Source organism: Dermochelys coriacea, chromosome 3 (assembly GCF_009764565.3).
Source record: "Dermochelys coriacea isolate rDerCor1 chromosome 3, rDerCor1.pri.v4, whole genome shotgun sequence".
Classification (NCBI taxonomy): Eukaryota; Metazoa; Chordata; order Testudines; family Dermochelyidae; genus Dermochelys; species Dermochelys coriacea.
Window position 1 is genome coordinate 109,210,121 of NC_050070.1, and position 20,492 is coordinate 109,230,612.

The following is a 20,492-nucleotide window of genomic DNA, read 5'->3' on the forward strand; positions in this document are numbered from 1 at the left end:
CAAAGTGCTTTGCAAAGGAGAGCTGGACAGTATGAGTATCCCCATTTAGCAATGGAGAAACTGAGGCAAAGAAAAGTGCTCAAGTTCACAAAGCAGTCCCTCCACAGAGCCAGAAATTGAACTCAAGTCTTATAAACCACAGGCCATTACCCAGCCTTTAGGCCACAGCATCTCCTGGCCTAGGATACTCAAAACTTGGAATTTTGAGAGAAATTTTGACATCTTGAAATTTGTTTTCATTCTAAAACAAATCCATTTTTGAAAATTTTTTGAATGTTTGTTTCAAAACAAATTGTTTTCATTTTATATTTACATTATTTCATGACATGAGAAGTAGTGTATAAAATGTCAGAATATAGTAGTCAAAATATTCTATTTTATTTTTTGAAATTATTACAGGAAGCAGCTATTTTTAACAAGAAAATAAATTTATTCAATGAATCTGTACAAACTGTATCATTACAACACCAACAGGAGACACTTTGATCTAGAAAATAAGATTTTCCACCAGCTTTCATTCTAAACACTACAGGTAATTTGTTCAATACATAAGCTGTTGTATGTAATGCTCTAAGGGTTAAGTTGCTTAATAATCTTCCTTCTATAGGATGCAATCCTGCACTTCTTAATAAAGAAAAACTCCCATTGAACTAAATAGTAGTTTTGCCTCAGTAAGGAGTGAAGAATTGGGCCCGGAATGCATCTCTCAAGCCATTTTCAAACTCTTTTTACATAGGCTCGCTCCTCTGTGAAGGTGATTTATGTGGCCTCAGAGTTAAGTATAATTCTGAAGAATATTATATCAGAGGCGACAAGTATTTTCTTAATGTAAATGGAAGCAGCAAATGTTGTAGATGTACTCTTAATTGGATATCTGGAGTGCTCCTTTCCCATGCATTAAAATGTAAATACATCTCCATGTATGAAATGTATTACTGCACAAGATCTGAGATAAATACTGCACAGAATGAAAAATGTGAAGGTCTATCAATAATCTGGTCGCTATAAAGGTCACACTATAAACCCAATTCACTCACACTGGTGTAGGGAGGTGTAAACTACAAAAGCTATTGTAGCCATGGAAGCATTCATCCTGAAGGGACAGCAGACAGGGTACCCATGGCTTTCTGTCTGCAGGAGTTGTATTGCAGGGAGACCAGCTTCATAGGAGGCTGGGGCTTTATAGGAGATTTGACTTTGAACAGTCTTGGCAAGGCTTGAGTTTTCTCGTGGGGTGGAGGTTGTCGGCAATTCCTGATGAATGAATCTTACATTGCTAGGAGCTCTCAATTATTATGTATTTATAAGGCCTTCGCTGCTTGCCTTCTTCTGGAGGTAACAAGGCAACACTAAGTACCAGGAACACAGGTGAAAATTTTTTGGCATTGCCGTGAGATATGCCTGAAATCCAGAGCCAGGGGAAATCTTATAAATCACCCATACAAAAAAAACTTTAACTTGTATTTAAGGCTGCTGAACTGGATTTTCTATCAATATAGTTGCCAAACATTAAGGAAATAATTAAACATTAACGTCCACACCAACCACAGCTCATGTGCCTTGCAACCCAATTATAATGTCCAGCTGCACAGATTGACAGTCTCCACAACAAACTCTCTTTCTATTCTAATTTAAAATCACCCAAAATGTACACATCCAGTTACCCAAAATTATATTCACTTGTACAACCTTTGATCTGGCCTCAGAATATTTTAGATAGAAACAGAACAGTCTAGGATCTTGCTGAGGTTAGAATAAAGGTTCTGGGCTTGAGGACAACTTTGAGAAACTGGATATATGCTCTTGAATAACCTGCTCTAGTTTCTCTTCAGATTGTATAAATCTTTATTGAGTGAACTTAATTTCAAATTAACAAAGTTTGGGGTATTTGGTGATGGGGGGAGAGGTAAGAGGGCAGACGAGGGAATTTCCTTGTTTTCTAAAATGAGGAAAAAGGGTTTAAATGGAATTAGCGTGCAGGGTTTGAGAGAGGGCAGCCTGCTCTAACAGATGTTATGAGGTACACCAAGTACAGTTTCCCTCTTTGCACATCTGTAGGGCCCTACCAAATTCGTGGCCGTGAAAAACGCATCATGGACCGTGAAATCTGGTCTCCTCCTGTGAAATCTGTATAGTATAGGGTAAAAGCACACAAAAGACCATATTTCATGGGGAAGACAAGCATTTCTCAAATGGGGTCCTGACCCAAAAGGGGACATGGGGGAGGTGGGGGGTCACAGGGTTATTGTAGGGGGGGTCATGGTATTGCCACCTTTACTTCTGCATTGCCTTCAGAGCTAGCTTGCTGGAGAGCGGCAGCTACTAGCTGAGGGCCCAGCTCTGAAGGCAGCAGCACAGGTAAGGGTGACAATACTGCGACCCCCTTACAATATCCTTGCGACATCCCTCCCCGCCCCCTCAATGTCTTTTTGGGTCAGGATTCCTACAGTTACAACACAGTGAAATTTCAGATTTAAATATCTGAAATCATGACATTTATGATTTTTAAAATCCTATGACTGTGAAATTGACCAAAATGGACTGTGAATTTGGTAGGGCCCTACACATCTGCATATAGTGTGTGTGTGTATGGAATTATAGCTATATGGGACCTGAGGGGTTAGATAATAGAGGGAAATACTTCTATCCATATTGAAAGTGTTAAACAACTTTAAGCATTTAAAGTGTAACCTAAAAAAACACACACCCTTTCCCTGTTCTCCATGCCTCCCTCTGCTATATCTGTCTGTAACCTTTACAGCCCTTCTCTGAAATCCCAGATTTGAGCATCCCCCAAGTCCCACCCTCCTGGTCCTCCAAACCATCAGACCTCTCTTCCCTGACACCTTTTATACTTCCTTTTTATTTATGCCCTTACCTGAAGCTTTCTTCAAACCCTTGTCTGCACCTTTATTCCATGCCTCCATTTTCTGCACTAGGTGTTTGTCCCCACTGTTACCCCTTTCTAGCCAGAGCAATTAGCCAATATTCAGGGTCTTACAGGTTGTTTCTATTAGGAGGAGAAATTGAAGGAGTCAGGTATTTCTTTGATGCAATCTTGTTTATTTCCAAAAAAGGTACACAAAGTTCTGTTTTCTGGAACACAATAGGAATCATACAACAAGAGGGAATTTCCTTATTCACAGTTCCAAGCCTTTTTCCAGACAATTTACTCTGCCCCAGAAGCTCTCTCTTGGCTTTCTCTCACGGTCATGCTACAAGTTCTCCTCTTGCTCTCTTTGGCTTTCTACTTCTCTGGCTGTTTCTGACACACACACATAGAGCAATCAAAACAATCCCCAGCCCCAGCATTTGCATTCAGTCTAGTTTTTGGGCAATGACTTTCATTGTTTCAATTATCACTAAATGGGCATTTAACAGTTCCTTCATATATTCTGAATATAAGGCAGCTTGTAGGTCCAGCAGTTACAATGAGGTGGTGACATCATGTAATTGCCCATATATCAAATACATGCTTGCTGGGGTCCACCCAACCTCCAGCATAATACCACAATGCCCCAGTCCCCTCACAACTTTCTATCCCATCCAATCCCCTGTCCACTCCATCATATTCAATCCCTTCCATCCTCCCATGTTCCAACTCAAGGCACATTTAAGCATGTATTTTGTTACATTTTTAACCATTTAAAAATAAATGGAAAAAAATCCATTCAAATGTGCAACAGGGGAGATGACTGAAGGGGGTTGTAGAGTGCAGAGGTTCTCCAGGAAAAGTGCCCACTTTACAGTGAATTACAAGCTCCATTTCTTAAGCAGCTTTGCATCCAGGTTTCCCTTTGCCCCCGTCCTCTCCCACCATATCCAAATAAGAGCCACAGGGGAGGCATGAAGACTTGAAGGAAAAATTTCCTAAGAAGCATAGCTTGTAGGTCCACTAGGAATGCAGTCCCAGGCTGGTGAATCTGCTAGCCTGCCATAGTATGGTTTGCTAAATCTCAACTGTTCTGAATAAAGGTAATGACTATTGTCCTATGGTTTGTTCTCAAATAAAACTAACCTATACATCCTCTAGAGATCGACTCTGGAGGGGAGATGCTTAGTCACAAATAGGACTGACTGTCCCTGGGAATTTTACATCCAATTACCTTTTTGTGCCTTTGAAAACCTCATAGCGCCACCTACACCTTCCAGGGTTAGAACTGTGCTATTTGTTTGCTAGAGGAAGGAAAAGCCACGATGAGACAGGAAGGGTACACAGCACTAACAAGTCACTTCCACCCCTCAACGCCACTGAGAGCAACATTCAGCCACGTGGCGATACGCCAAGCTGTGCACGGACCCACGGCTTCCCTTATTATTACAGCTGCCTCCTAAGCAGCTCTACTCCATTTGACAGGGGGATCAACACAGTGGAGGAGGCCGCAATTTTTGCCTTCCCCTTTTGGCTAGGAACAGGCCTGCGGAGGCTGCACTGGCGCCCACAGGCTACGCTACAGGCTAGCCCCACTTCTAAAGCTCCCGGACAAAGGGAGGCTCTTGTCCGCGCTGGGCTTCGAACGCGCGGCCTCCCACTCCCAGGCCGGCGCGCGCTCTACTAGGCCACTTCGGCCCGCAGGCGGCAGCGGCTCCCCGCGCCGCTCACCAGGTGTCGCTGCTGCAGAAGCGAGGCTCCACGCCCCCGCCCCCGCCCGCCGGCTGCACCGGAAGCGGAAGTGGGCCGCAGGGGGCGGGCGTGGTACTAGTTGTTGTTGCGCGCGCTGCTGCTGCCGCCGCGGGTCCGACTGGGGCGTCATGGCGGCCGCGGCCTTTCCTCCTTTGCCGGAGCAGTTCAGGAGCCTCCAGCATCATTTGCGAACCGGGCAGGAGCTGGACAAGCGGGAGCCGGTGGTGGCGTATTACTGTGAGTGAGGCTGCAACGGCCACGAGAGCCCCGCCCCCCACCTCACCGACCGGTTCCCGATAGCCACGCCCCCATCCCGTGACTGCGTCCCCTGCCCCGCCCCCAACGCCCCTTCTGACCACAGCCCGCTGCGCCCGCGTCTCGGTGGATCCTGCTCTGCAGGCCCGACCCGAGTTACAATCCGGGCAGGCCGCGTCCCGCGTCGTCCCTCCCCCCCCCCCTCCCGGGACAGACCACTTTTTTTCCGGGGGGGGGGGGGTGGAGTTAAGAATACTAATCTAATAAATCGTTTTGTACCACGACTAAATGTGTCCACTTGTAATCCGGTGCGATAAATTAACGTTTGTTCCAAATTTAGTGTTGCCTTTAATTAAGGGAGCACCTATTTTTGGGTCGCCCTCCAACCCTCAGTGATTAATGCCCAAGACGCAACGTCTAGCAAAATACCACCTCGTGGCACCACCGTCACCTCACTATAAAGCTTATGCCCAAATACATTTGTTAGTCTCTATAGAGCCCCAAGTCTTCCTCCTTGTTTTTGCTTAGAAGTTGGAATAGTTTTAATAAGGGATTTTAAAAAATCAGTGATGGAAGTTTTCAAATGCCTTTGAAATATAAAAGTAGACTCCTAAAATGGAGAAACAGACTAGGATTGAGGAGAGCTTGGTTCTGTTCCCAGCTCTGCTGCTGCTTTGTCTTGCCTTCAGCAGTACACTTTCCTCATCTTTTGAGGCAGGTGTTTGTGTATCTTTCTAGATATTTAAAATCTTCGTTTGTTATTATTTGACATTTCCTCTCTCTAAGGGCAGGTCTACGCTACAGCCCAAGTCAATCTAATTTACATGGATGCAAGTTTTGCGCTGTTCACGCCAGTGCTAAGTCGGCAGAAGATGCTCTCCTGCCAACATAACTTATGTTTCTTGCTGAAGTATATGCCAACGGGAGAGTGCTCTCCCGTCAGCATAGCGCATCACCAGACGTGTTGCAATGGCGCAGTTGCATCAGTGTAGCTGCACTTACGTAGTACTGTACTGTAGAATGGCCCTCGCTCATTTTCAGCAAGGGGGGGAATTTATATTTTCTTAAGGCTTGTCTACACTACAGCAGCACAGCTACAGCGCTGCAGCTGTGCTTCACTAGTGTAGACCCTTGCTACAATGGCAGAAGGGTTTTTTTCATTGCTGTAGTTAATCTACCCCTTCGAGAGGTAATAGTAGTTGACAGAAGAATTCTTCCATTGATTAAGCGGTGTCTATATTGGGGCTTAGCCTGGCCTAACTACATCTCTCAGGGGTGTGAATTATTCACATCGCTGAGCAACATAGCTAGGTCAACTTAAGTTTTAGGTCTACTGTTTCTGTCTCTTGAATGACTTATTCTTTCCCTTTGAGATAATTTTATCTGGAGGTAACTTCTTGGAGTTGCAGTACTATATTTTCAGGATGGATGAATGGGGAAAGGAGCTTTTTAACCAATGATTTAATAAAGTATTTCTTTGTATACAGAGGTGAACTGAAAATGCAGTGTTTTGAAAAACATAGGCAACTCAGAGGCACAAGAATGATCCTATTCTTGATATTCTACTACTGTATTAGCATATTATTTGTGTGCAGGAAATAAAGAAGTTGAATAAGGCATCTGTAAAATAACAGGAAAACTAGATGTTTGTAATAATAATTGCTGGATGGTTCTAGTAAAACACAACACAAAGTCATCTTGTGTGTGACAGGAAGCACTAGCTAGCTCCTGAAGTGCTTTTTTGTTATCAGATGCAACACAATGTCTAACTACGTCATACAAATAATAGAGTTTCATGTAAGCAAGTAAGTGCAGGTTTTTGTTCTGATGAAACTAAATGCAGAAATGTTTGATGATTAACCAATACTCATTTCTCGTTTTCTTGATTTATATATTTGTTCTGAAATCTAATATAAGTTTTCAGGAGTATGTAGGAAAAAAACTAACTTTTTATCACACCTTAATATATTGTGATATTTGAGTGTATTTTGTGATATTTGTACTTCAGTGAATAAATACTTAAGGGAGAGGAGATAAAGTGCCAATTAGCTTTATATCATTTATGGTACATCCCTGCTTGAGCTTTAAATTAGTGTAGGTGGCCTTGACTTTTCCATTTGGTCACTTAAGTGTGCTTACTGTGTTATTGAACATAGCAGAAGAATATGTTCCAGTGACATAATGTTTCTCATTACAACTTAAAGTAAAAAGTGATGACATCTTGTTTTCAAAACCAAACACTGTTTAGATTCTGAATCCTTTTTAAATGTCACAGAGCAAAAGAATCAGTCATCACTGAAATTATTTCAAAACTTTAAGTAGTGTTTCATACAAATAGACATCCGACCCATCTCTAGCAATGAAACTGTTCCTGCTATATTGTATGGCTCCAATCCTGCAACTTCTGATGTGGTGGAGAACCCTTTTGAACTCCATGTTGGTGGGATTCCATGCAGGGACAAGGAGTTTCAGGATCAAGGAGATAGGCTTCAATCCTATAAAAGTGTGTGTTTAACTTTACTATGATGAGTACTTCCATTGAGTTCTTGTGACTACTCAAGGTTTTAAAGTTAAACACATTCATGAGTGTTGGCAGTGCCAGGGCTTAAGGGCATTTCTGCACATTGTTTAGCAGTAAAATTATCAGTAGTGACCACTCCTTGATATTACTTCTTTATGTAACTTCCTGCTGTTCCCTCCCTTCTCCCCCCCCCCCATTTCAACGGATAGTGGGTGTTAAGTCTGTGTTATGGAACTTGAGTTCGTAGTCGGATTTTCTACCTCTAAGTAATAACTAAAAATCAAGAAGCAAAGTGTAACATATGATTTGTCTCACAAAAATAGCAAACAAAAAATTTTAAATAGAACGATGTACATTTTAGAAGTATTTATTTGTTAGACTATAATAGTTTTTAAAGACTATACCTTGGACTTAAACTATGTTTATTTTAAACTGTGTATTGTAAAAGATTTTTTTTTGAGCATTTCCTTTTCTAGGCTGTATTAAATAGTTTGTGTTAATCATATGGCAAGGTCTTCTCAATGATGCTTGTTCAGTGCCGAGCTGTTTCTACACCCCACGAATGATCAGATTTACTATCTAGTAATGTCTAAAAGAAAAGTTGTATAGCTCCACTGGAGAAAAGGGCACAGGTTATTAATGGGGAACAAGGTGGAATTCTTCCTTCATTAAGTAATATGTGTGGAGGGTAGATTGTTTAATAGAGTTGTATGACTTGTTCAAGGGATGTCATTTTCTAAACACAAGGAGGAAAACTCTGATAATAATCTCTGGCCTGTTCAATTTCTAAAGAAAAAGATGTCCCCAAGTAATATCAAAGACAGCCTGACTGGAAAATAAACTTGCAAAATAACTGTGTTTGAGAGATAATTACTTGTTTTTGTAACTAAGTTTTCACTTCTGTTGTAGTGGTTTGATGAAGGAAACTTCTTCAATACTGATTTTTTTTTTTTCAACCTTTCACTCTTGGCTCTTTTCAAATTAGCCTGTAAATTTTCAAGAGTCTATTTATTAACTAAATTGTGTTCATTTTACTTACTGTAGCTCTAATTTAAAGGTATTGATAGCTATGCAGGTGTACTGAAAGCAACACTATTGTCCCTGAATCTCTTCAACACTATAGTACATACATAAATCATATTTCCATATTCAGTAAATGCAGTATAAAATAGTATAAGTGATAATAGTCAGTGTGTTCCAGCAACTTCTAAGAAGCAGAGATATATGGCCTGATTCTGGTAACACAGTGTTATAAATCTGAAGTATCTCTGTTTAAATCATTGGACTAACTGGTGTAAAATAGGTGCAAAAAGAATTTGATCCCTAGATTTTTTTTTTTTTTTCAGATCTCCCTTCTCCTTTTCCCATCATCTTCAAATTAATCTTTTGGACAGATGACAGTTGAAAAAGCCCTTACTCAGCATGTGCATTAGTGATTTTCCTAAAATGCAAGGGAAGAAAACGCATACAAGATTTCAAGTTGCTTACTTCTCCCAGAACTCTAGCTGCCCATAGTTTGGTTGAAAAGCTGAGTGGAACAGAGGAAAAAGCCTCTGGCCAACATTTTTCAGCAGTTAAATGTGGTTTTTCCACTTTGGGGAGTTTGGGGAATAATAAAATGTTGGCAGACATGACCTTTTCTACCTGCAATAGATCCAATGTCATTTTTTCTTGTAACAAGTGATAAAGAATAAGGAAGCTTTGCTTGACCTTCTTGCCTTTCTAAGGCTGAGGTCTGTGCAGTGTGTTGCATTTCTGTATGGTTCATTCTGTTTAGCATTACCGAGCTATTTCTGTCTGCTTGTTTTATACAGCAGCTACAGTGTAGACCCTCTTGCCCTCACCTGTGTTTGACATACTGTAATATGTTGCAAAAAGAAAAGGAGTACTTGTGGCACCTTTAGAGACTAACAAATTTATTTGAGCATAAGCTTTCGTGAGCTACAGCTCACTTCATCGGAGCTCACGAAAGCTTATGCTCTAATAAATTTGTTAGTCTCTAAGGTGCCACAAGTACTCCTTTTCTCTTTGCGAATACAGACTAACACGGCTGCTACTCTGAAACCTGTAATATGTTGCTTAATGAAAACCTACTTTGTGTTTTTCAAAATTAGCACCAACTGAAATTTCAAGTTCCAGTAAAGTGTTAGCATAAGTGATAAATTTAAAAACTTGGATATTATTGAGGTACAGGACTAATTATAGACAGCAAGAAATATTTTTCCCGTTGCACTTGGTTATAGTTGCAAAAACAATGTTCTACTGTAACTTGATATATTTTTTGCTTATTAGGAAAATTTTGAGTAACCATTTAATCTTTTTTGAAGCAGTATATAACTAAATGGCATTAGATCTTTCCATTGAAAAACATCTTTGTCAATTATGTACTTTATACATTTAACTAGGCTTATTAGAATTCAAAAGCATAAAATATTGTGCCCAGAAGATTTCTTGTTTATTAAAAGGTGAGTTCTGTGGAGTTTCTACATACTGGAAGGAAACATGCATTTATTACATGTCTGCAACAAAGTTTGTTTGTAGGATTGTACCTACTAAGACTTCAGAGTTCAAACTGATTCACATGTGTCCGTGGTTGAACAATCTATTTTCCGTATCGCTAATAGTAATGGGGAAACAGGTTTTATGGGTTTTTTTAAGTGTATGATTTGAGGTTACACATTAAGGAATAGATTTTAATCTTTTGTTTTTCTGCAATATTTAAGGAAAAAGACATTTAGTTTGTGGTGTGCTGTGACCCACGTTTTGAGTATATGGGATAAATTATAAATTGTCCTCAACTTCAGTTTCTTAAAGATGGGTTTCCTTCATCCTATATCAAGTATTTTCCTTCCTCTGTCTTTGTTTGTGGGCACTTATTCCTTTAAGGGGATTGCAAGGGAGAAACTGTACTCTGATGCCTTTGCCCTTATTGTTGCAGCAGAAGAACAAGTATCTGTGTGTTTAGCAAATGCTTACGAGAAGGGTAAATAAAAGTTAATAATTGCCAAATGTATTTGATGGAAATTATTAGAACAATGAAATCAAGCTGCTGATATTGTTTAAAAATACTAAGGGATGGACAGAAATGGAAATGTAGAACAGATATGATTCGGAAATTAAGACTTGTTTTCTCAGGTGTGTATTCTTTGATTTAAGTAAACTATTAAACCTATTACTTATCCACTGGTCAGAGAATTACCCTTGGTCTAGGACCTCAGTACAGACCTGAGGATCATGACATCTCCATTTTAACCTCTCTCAGAACGTTTCTTACACCAACTCATTCTCCTTTGGCAATTTTGTGAATCTAGCCCTTTTAAAAATGTTTTCGGTCGAATAAAATGTTTAATTTAATCTGAAATGGACTTCAATTTGCCAGATTTGTCTGGAATTCTTCAAATTTGACTTGGGTTCTATTGTTGTTGTTTTTTTTAATTGCCAGCAAACTGCAAAATCAGTGATTTGCCCAGCTCTAGCTCGAACATATTCTGTCATCCAGCTAACTATAGTTCCCATTGGCATCTCCCTGGAACTTGTCATTTTGGGCAAAATTCTCTGCAGAGGAGCCCAAGTTGAGATCAGCATCTCCACTCTCTTGCATCTAGCAGCTTGTCTACACAGGGACAGGCAAAGTAAGCATGGATGTGAATTTAATGCACACTAGTGATTTCTCACTAACTCCCTGTGTGGATTCTCTTACTGTGCACTAGAAGCGCCTTTGCACTTTGCATTTACACCATAAAATTACTCTGCACTAAGTTCCTTGTATAGACATGCACTTAGTGTCCTAATAAGGTGATTAAAGAACATCAGACCTTTAGGTAAAATGAGGGGTAACCCCAGCAGAAGAGATCCAAATCCCTGGTTCTCAGGGTCAAGGAATTTACTAATCTCATATATCCCTGTTTGATTTGGACAAAAAGGGAAAAAATATGGTAAAAGCTAAAAATCACAATAAAAGCAGTCGTCGTTTTCAGAAAAATGATTTTCAAGTTGACTATTTCCATTTAATCATAAAATATTAAGACATCTTTGCCAATCATATTTCACATTACAAAACATGCATCTCACTGCTAAATGCTCAAATCACAAAAGAAACGACCATAGAAAATGCAGTGATTTCACACTTTCCCTCTCTTCCCCTTCCCAACACACTGACAACCCCATATAATTGTACATGATCAGTCTTTGATGGATGTTTCATAGGAATGTAGATTGGTATTATGATTCTGCAGTATACTCTTCTAAAACAGGTGATCGGATCTGGTGATCTAAAACAAGATCTAAATCTGAAGACCTGTTGTGGAATTCATGTAATTTTTTTTCTTTTCTAAATTGACATTGATTATATAAAATTCATTTTGGTTATTAATATACAAGGTTTAATTTAGAACGCGTATGTTACTTCCCCGACCTTGTCCCCTCCCTCGCATCCACCCTACTCTTCAAATAAAGAAGTTCCTTTTCCCATCCACCCTTTAGTCTGCATTGTGGTGTTTTTTCTTGACTGAGGAGAGCTGGATGAGATTGTTTGGAGCTAACAATGCTACTTCTACAGTAGCTCAGGGATTATTACAGACCGACATCCTTCCCGCTAGAGGCCGCTAGGGTTGGGATGACAAAAATCTCGATACTGAATGAATATGGCTCAGATGTCGCAATGTATATTGCTTCAGGGCCAACATAACAGACCCTCTTCTGTAGCTTTCACAAACTGTAGTTGCTCAAGAGTTATTTTTCTTGTGTGTGGACATTCCCATTTTTTGACTTCTTTCTTTGAACAAGCTGTGTCATCTTAGATGTGGTAACCCATGACTGCAGTTAATTGAACTTGTCTACTTCTACTTTTCAAGCAATTTCTCAAGTATTTGAAAAAGATCTCAAACTTACCTTTTTACTAAGCTCTTAATCATTTCTAATACCAAATTTAGTGTTTTTTCACATTAATATATTGGGTCATAGTAGTGTTCTAAAAAACAGCAATATTATGATCTCTACGAGATTGGATTTAATAGGGAATATGATAAATTGCCTTAACAATACCAAGAACTAGAACTGTAACCTTTCCATTGCATACAGAATACCATTGCTTGTGTCTTTCATGTGAATTAAGTGCTCACAATAGGTGTGACTGATAGTCTTGAAGACTGATGTTTTCATCTGTTGAATGGCTACAGCATAGATAGTTACACTGCAAAGTTCCCAAAATGGTCCTGAAAATGTAGGTCAGTCTTTGCCTTGAAGAACCAGCTTTAGGGTTGAGTGTATTTCATTCTTCAACCTGCTGATCCTCTAAGTTTCTAACAAAGGCAAGCAAAGGTGCCATTTGTGATACATTTTCACACAGGCTATTAAAGAGAGGAAGTATGCTCCAGTGTTAGGGCAATAGTCAAAGACTTGGGATCAAGTCTGCCATAGACTTTTTCTATGACCATAGACAAGTCACTTAGCCTTTCTGTGCCTCACTTCAGCATTAGAAAATGGGGAATATAGTATTCTCCTACATCAGAGGAGGGATGTGAGGATAAATACATTTAAGTTTGTGAAGCACTTAGATACTATAGTAATGAGGGCCATAGATAAAACACATGTTTTTAAATCTCCCCCACAAACCAAAAAAAAAAAAAAATAGGACAGGGGAATCTCCTTTCATTCTTTCAGCTAGTATTTTAAAAAACAGGTGGATTTTCATTTCCCTTGGTTATGTCAATAAGAGAAACTGAGCAAATGTAAAACCTGTCTTCAAACCTTGTCAACAATTTTCTTAAGTTTTTTTTTGTGGCTTCTTCCTTTATAGTAAAAAGAAAAGGAGTACTTGTGGCACCTTAGAGAATAACAAATTTATTAGAGCATAAGCTTTCGTGAGCTACAGCTCACTTCATCGGATGCATTTGGTGGAAAAAACAGAGGAGAGATTGATATACACACACACAGAGAACATGAAACAATGGGTTTATCATACACACTGTAAGGAGAGTGATCACTTAAAATAAGCCATGGGGGGGGGGAGGGGAAGGAGGAAAACCTTTCATGGTGACAAGCAAGGTAGGCTATTTCCAGCAGTTAACAAGAATATCTGAGGAACAGTAGGGGGTGGGGTGGGGTGGGGGGGAGAAATAACATGGGGAAATAGTTTTACTTTGTGTAATGACTCATCCATTCCCAGTCTCTATTCAAGCCTAAGTTAATTGTATCCAGTTTGCAAATTAATTCCAATTCAGCAGTCTCTCGTTGGAGTCTGTTTTTGAAGGGTTTTTGTTGAAGTATAGCCACTCTTAGGTCTGTGATCGAGTGACCAGAGAGATTGAAGTGTTCTCCAACTGGTTTTTGAATGTTATAGTTCTTGACGTCTGATTTGTGTCCATTCATTCTTTTACGTAGAGACTGTCCAGTTTGGCCAGTGCACATGGCAGAGGGGCATTGCCAAGAATTATAACATTCAAAAACCGGTTGGAGAACACTTCAATCTCTCTGGTCACTCGATCACAGACCTAAGAGTGGCTATCCTTCAACAAAAAAGCTTCAAAAACAGACTCCAACGAGAGACTGCTGAATTGGAATTAATTTGCAAACTGGATACAATTAACTTAGGCTTGAATAGAGACTGGGAATGGATGAGTCATTACACAAAGTAAAACTATTTCCCCATGGTATTTCTCCCCATGTTCTTCGTCCGTCGTCCCCCCCCCACCCCCACCCCCCGCTGCTGGTGATGGCTTATCTTAAGTGATCACTCTCCTTACAGTCTGTATGATAACACCCATTGTTTCATGTTCTCTGTGTGTGTATATAATCTCCCCTCTGTTTTTTCCACCAAATGCATCCGATGAAGTGAGCTGTAGCTCACGAAAGCTTATGCTCTAATAAATTTGTTAGTCTCTAAGGTGCCACAAGTACTCCTTTTCTTTTTGCGAATACAGACTAACAGGGCTGCTACTCTGAAACCTTCCTTTATAGTGTATATGTATCTCATGTTACATACTAAGCAAACAGATAGTTATGAGACAAAGAAGACTTTTTTAAAAATGCTTTCTCCTGACACTCATTTAAAAAAAAAAAGTTTTATGTTGAATTTATTTTATTATGAGACTTAAGTTCAGAATCTGTTAGATTGTGTAAAGCTTTTAACTTGGAAAGCCATTGATTTGCTATTGTTAGCTCTGTGTAAAGTATTCGGGATGTTTGGAGTATCTGATTGTTAAAGCTGAAGTAAGGTTTTAGAAAGTGCATTGGATTGACTCTGACAGTGTACTTGGAGATAGTGTGTTGTTTTAATTGTTTTGTGGAAGTGCAGTAATTTGAACATTAAAGATGCAGGTATTAATACTGACCATGTAAAAGATTAAAACCTGATACTTTTTAGGTAATGTTTGCAAGTCTACAGATCAAGTTTTTGCCCATTGCCATCTTCCTCATAATATTTTAAACTTTCGTTGTGTTTGCTCTGACCATAGCCAGCATCTTCGTCGTACTTTATGGGGCAACCCCCTGGTACCTTTCCTTTGACTGAGAGCCTAGATCTGTCCTATTTCTGTCTCCCTTGAGAGTAAATGAACAGGTTATTCATCACAATGACCATGAGTATCCTCTAATTAAAGTCAGCAATTTTAAATTCATGTATTTTTTTTAAATTCCTGTTTTTTAGAAAATAATACAATTTTAATCAGTCTAAATACATTGACAGCTATGTTGCTGCACATATTTAGTGTAGCTAGATCAGACTTTTCTAGTTTTATTCCAGCTTTATATTGGAGGACCAGAAGTTGGTCTTTAAATAACAGCACTGAAAGACCAGAGCTTTAGAGTGAATTGGTCATTCTTTTTCTGGGATTCTTAATGGAGATTTGTACAGCCTATTTGCATTACCATCTGGACTTCAGAGTTACATGTGTTTGTAATTGCAAATATAACTGTATTTTCCAATTAATTCATTTTATTTAACAAGCTGGTATTCTTTAGAGAATAGTATGTTCTAAAATAGTTGTTTATAATTTTCAATACAATTTTTTTGAAACAGTATCAAGTTTGTAGTATTAATAGTACAAATATGTATCTCCTACATAGTGTTTTTTGAAAAATGAGACCACCCAGCACATATACAACATTGTGGTAAGTTTTAAAATGTGGTACTGTAAATGATCCGCCCTCAATTCCAGGATTTGGAATATTATTAAATATGAACTGAAAATAGATTTTTTTTTTTCTTGGATGGGATCTTTTTTACTTTTTAAAGGTAGTCTGGCTATTCTTTCCTCCAAAAGGAAAAAAGTTTTCTTCTGCTTGTATTTTTCCTTAGAAATATCAGGAATTTCAAGTTTTGTTATCTTTGGGGAGGACTTATTGTTTGACTCAAATTTTTGAGTCAAACACTTTTTCAGTCACTCTTACTGTTTGACTTTGCCCATCTACATCTCCCACATTATGTAGTGGAAGGGGGAGCATATGACCCTCCAAGGTGTTTTTTATATATATACTGCAAAATAAGTAACGTACTGAGTCAGATAATTCAAATGAGTTAAGACTTGGCCACCCTGTAAAAAAGTAGCATGATGAATACTAAAACTACTAATTCCATAGTGGAATAAACAGGGGAACAAGTAGAAATCATTTCTTGCTGGTACACTGCACTCATGGGAGAGACATAAGGGGGAGGCATGTGACGTGATTCCTCCCCAGCCTGGCCCCTCCCAGTCCTCTCCCCATGATCCACATCCATCCCACGTTACCTGGGGGACGGGGTCTGACTGTCCTTCTCCCGCTGAGCCGTAGATGTCTGCTGTACAGACCCCAGGCAGGAGGACTTAGGAGACACAGCTGTATGGAAGGCCTGGGGCAGAGCTGGAGGCCGTACAGCCGCACTGGAGGAGCGTGAAAGGAGTAGTTGTTTCTGTTGCTACAGAACAATTGTCTACATTAGATTGAATGAGTCTGGAAAGCAGGGTGGATTGATTTTAAATCAAGGCAATTTAAATCCTGATTTAAATCACCAAGTTGAAACCTTGATTTAAATAGTCGATGTTAATCAAGTTTTCCATTTGCACTTTAGTTACTTTCTAAACAAAGTTGCATTCTCATTGGTTGGTATAACCATTAAAACATGTTCACTTACAACTAAATAAAGCCTTTGTGCTAGATTTTGTATATCTTTTTTCTACCTCAGAGAGTATACTGTAACTATATACATTTATTTAAGCAACTATATAGCTTAATATTTTCAGATTCTTATTAATTGTACATTTTAATATGTTAGAAAATTAGTGAATAACATTGCTTATTTCTAACAACAAAAAACTAATTTTTTTCTCATGATTTGTGTCAAACTGGAATAGGATAGTAACTGGAATTTAATTAAATGCACAAAACAGCATATAAAATTTATTTTTATTAAAACAATCTTAAATGTTGTGGCACAAACTTCTCTTATCAGAACATATTTCACATTTACAACTAAATGGTTTAATAAAAAACAGAGGTATTAACTGTAGTCAGTGAATAAAATTGATTTCAGGTGAGCCTGGGAAAATTCTCAAATATGCCTAAGTGAAAGTGACTGGAGCTTAAGTTCCTATTTGCCTAAGTCTGTTGAAAGTGAGACAACAGTCTCCTAAGTTACTTGGGCTGTGTTTCAAACTTTTAAAAATAGTAAATCTCAATCCCTCCCTCTTTGTTTTTATGCACAGGCTGAAAGAGAGAGACTGGTTTTCCTGCATTTTGAATTCCCAATCGATTTCTCAACTTCGAATGAATTAGTCCACATGAAGAAAATAATCTTTCTATGCCTGCAAAAGAGGCTACAGCTGTCAGAAGCCAGTTTAGCACTTCAGCATGATATGGTTCCAGGGGCTTAGCTATTGACTTCCACCTGATGAGTGGTGAGACTTTCTTTAAAACATCAGCAAACATATATTGGTTGAATGGTTCACCTCAAGCCCTGAAATTTATTATGGTTGGTATGACTTGAAGGGTGACTATTAGATGCCCATGTCATAGCAGCTGCATCTTCTTCAGCAGTTAGGAATCTACTCTGGTACTTTGGATTGAGAATATTGGCAAGAAAATGAGGTGGAGTAAGAGCTTGACCTATCTGCTTCTTTCCTGCCTACAATTTAACATTGTTGTTGAGTATTTCTTTCTTCCGTGTCCTTTCCAAATTTCAACTGTATCAGCAGTACAGCAGCAATCTTTCTGCAGTTTGTTCAAGGCTATGGAAATAGGTTTCAGTGTATTCAGCATGTCTTCTATATTTCTCTTTAGTGCAATGTTTACTGCTTTGTCTGTGATAGTTCCATCTATTTTGTGACAATTTTCTTGGTAAGTTGTCATCAGAATAGGCCAGTTCTTAATAAATAGCTCAAAATATTCAGCCACTGAATTCCATCGTACATCTTGGGGGAGAAATAGTTTGGATCCTATTGCTCTCCCATGAAGCTGAAATAAAGTGGTTGTTACAGAAATAGTTTTCAATTTCAACAATATTTTCCTTTATTCCTGGAGTTTTACGTAAGTCTTTGGCTAAAATATACATCAGATGAGCTCTGCACCCATATGTTGTGAGTTTCAGGTTCCCTCCATTATCTTCTAGATTTCTTCTCATCTTTGCTACATTTGCAGCATTGTCTGTGATAAAGCTACACACTTGATACTTTAATTTTTGTTCACAGTTTTATAGTTTTTACTGCTCCTTCTTTTTAGTATTCTGCTGTATAGTCACTCCCTGATGTATTAGTTGTTTCTGTAAGATAGAACTTCTGTAAGATAGAACATCTTCTGTTGTCAGACAAGCACAACAGGATCATTGTGTACATTGCTTCACCCATCAAGACTCAGATTAACGCATTTCCCATCAATGTTTTTTGCGCGCTGTTCAATTTCTTTCTCATACACTCTATCCAGCAAACTTCCAGCAGTGTCTGCTTTACTGGGTGGAGTGTAGGCTGGTCGTAATGATTGAACCATGTCAATGAAATGTTTTGTTCTGAACAAGATGAAAGGGGGGAATTTGTTGCATAAATGAACCGAGCAATCTTTTCATCTATGGAGTCTTGCTGGAATTTGCTGGTCCTGATTACAACGCATCCATGGTTTTACTGGATGATGAAGACAGTACTATTTTTATATTTTTTTTTTTGGATACAGGTAACTTACTGTCTGATGTGTGTTTAGTTGCTGTGCTGCTGGTGGTACACATTGCAGATGGTGGACGTTCATAATACCTTATGTCTAAGAAGGACCCTAAAACAAAATGGTAAAGGAAGTCGCTCACTGAATATTACTCAGTACACTGCTTTTAAAAAAGTGATTGTAAATGCAAGATTTCTCCTAGTGCAACTCTTTGTACCACTTTTTAAATGATAAAATTTATTCTAAACCAGGTTTTATAGGGAAGATAATTAATAAATATACGGATTATCTAAATCTATTTAAACCCTTATCTCTAACAGCATACCAAACAAGTTGGAAAAAAAAATGGTTTTAAAAGTTAATATGCATAAGTGTCTAATAGAACTTTATTTGTAAACAGGAAATCTTCACCTAGGATGTTTGATTATATTGAGCAATAAAAAATTTCAGAAGTCCAGCAGTAACAGTAATAATATAGTTGATAAATATTTCTACAACAAATTAATATGCCAATTATATTTGCATTGAAACATTTTGAAATTCATAAGTAATCTATTCAAAACACAATTTTATTACAATAACTTGTCATAGATTATCATTTATTAGCATACTAGGACATGGAAAGCAGTCCATAAGAATGATGCAAAAACAAGTTTACTAACCAGTTGATTCAGATTGTTCAGGCATGCCCACATCATCATCTTCAGGTCATTTACTTCTGAGGAGCATTTTTCATAATGGTGTTTTATTCTGTTAATTAGGACTTGCATCTATGTGGCACGTGTTCCTGTTTTACCCAATGGTAGAGGAGTTTCTTGAAAATATTCCTGAGTTGGGTCTTTCTTATGACCTGCAGCCAAGGCAGTTTTTTCCTCCAGTTCCCAGGTGTTGAAATCAAGACTAGAGGCTGCACTCTGAAGAATACTGTTCCTTCTTCCCACAGGGTCCTGCTTGAACACCAATATTGTTCCTTTCTTTTTGCACACTTTGTTTCTTCTCCATTGTTACATAAACTGGATCCACTGCTCCCCAATTCTTCACCCTGGGGGAAAACAACAAACTAAAAACTATGGAAGACTTCTGCTCGTGTAACCCAAATGCCTTTTGCGCTGCAGTATTTTATTTATTTAGAGACAGAGAGGGAAGCAGATGAGAAATTAATGGATCTCTGTTTGTTTGTATCTCATTCTGTGTACACATGCAAGGAGACCAAGCAAGGCTATTTAATTGAAGTGCCTAGAACCATCCAAAGCAAGGGCTTGTAGTTACTGGGCAGGTTAGTGCTCTTCCATGAACTGGAGAGTAAGCTTCTGTGTTGAGTTGACTCGTAAATATTCATAATTTTGAGAACTGAACCAGTCAGAGACAAGCTATAAAATAGGAGTAAGAGACCGAGGTGGATGATCCTGATGTGATACATGATGGGGTCTCCTGGAGTAAGAGGCCAGGTCCCAATGCCTGTGATCACTTTGCCAGTCTTTTGCACCCAGTAGCACTGTCCCTGGGTCCCCCACAGGATCAAGCCCTTACTACAGTTCATGACCTATTGTGCCATATTCTTAAAGCTTGATCTCAAAAATTAAATGTTTTTCCTCATATTTTTCTTTATTTAGAAAAGCATCCTTTAACTCAAAATGTTTGATGGTGACAGTCATAGATTCAACATATTTTTTATTAAATTCAGATTTCATTTTAAACAGGTTTATTTTTAAAAAGAAAAGCTCATTATAATTTACATAAAATAAAAAGTCAGATTTATATTTTAAAAAATCCAACTTAAAATATATATAAATCTACCCTCCTGGAGAGAGAACTACCTATTTGTCATTACAATTTGTCATCCCTCTAGGCCAGAGTAGAAGCATGTGGTGGGACAGAATTAGAAGCTAGCAGCTACCAGTAATATCAATTCTGTGGATAAAGCTTCATTTGCTGCTATTTTATTTTTATTTAGCACTAAATTCATTTAAA

The 20,492-nt window shown here is 38.6% G+C and overlaps 1 protein-coding gene across 4 annotated transcripts in view; it reads left to right on the forward strand.

Moving 5' to 3' along the window:
* The first annotated feature begins 419 nt into the window (after positions 1 to 419).
* VTA1 (vesicle trafficking 1) overlaps positions 420 to 20,492 on the forward strand; it is an 88,722-nt gene continuing 68,649 nt past the window's right edge. Inside the window, exons 1-2 of one of the 4 annotated variants that reach the window (XM_043511111.1) lie at positions 4,737 to 4,861; positions 18,537 to 18,645. In XM_043511111.1, coding sequence (XP_043367046.1) covers positions 18,594 to 18,645 — 52 coding nt within the window. In that variant the 5' untranslated portion in view covers positions 4,737 to 4,861; positions 18,537 to 18,593. Of the gene's footprint in view, positions 4,862 to 17,250; positions 17,273 to 18,536; positions 18,646 to 20,492 lie in introns of those variants that run through there. The other 3 variants (XM_038395319.2, XM_043511113.1, XM_043511112.1) reach the window with 3 other exon arrangements.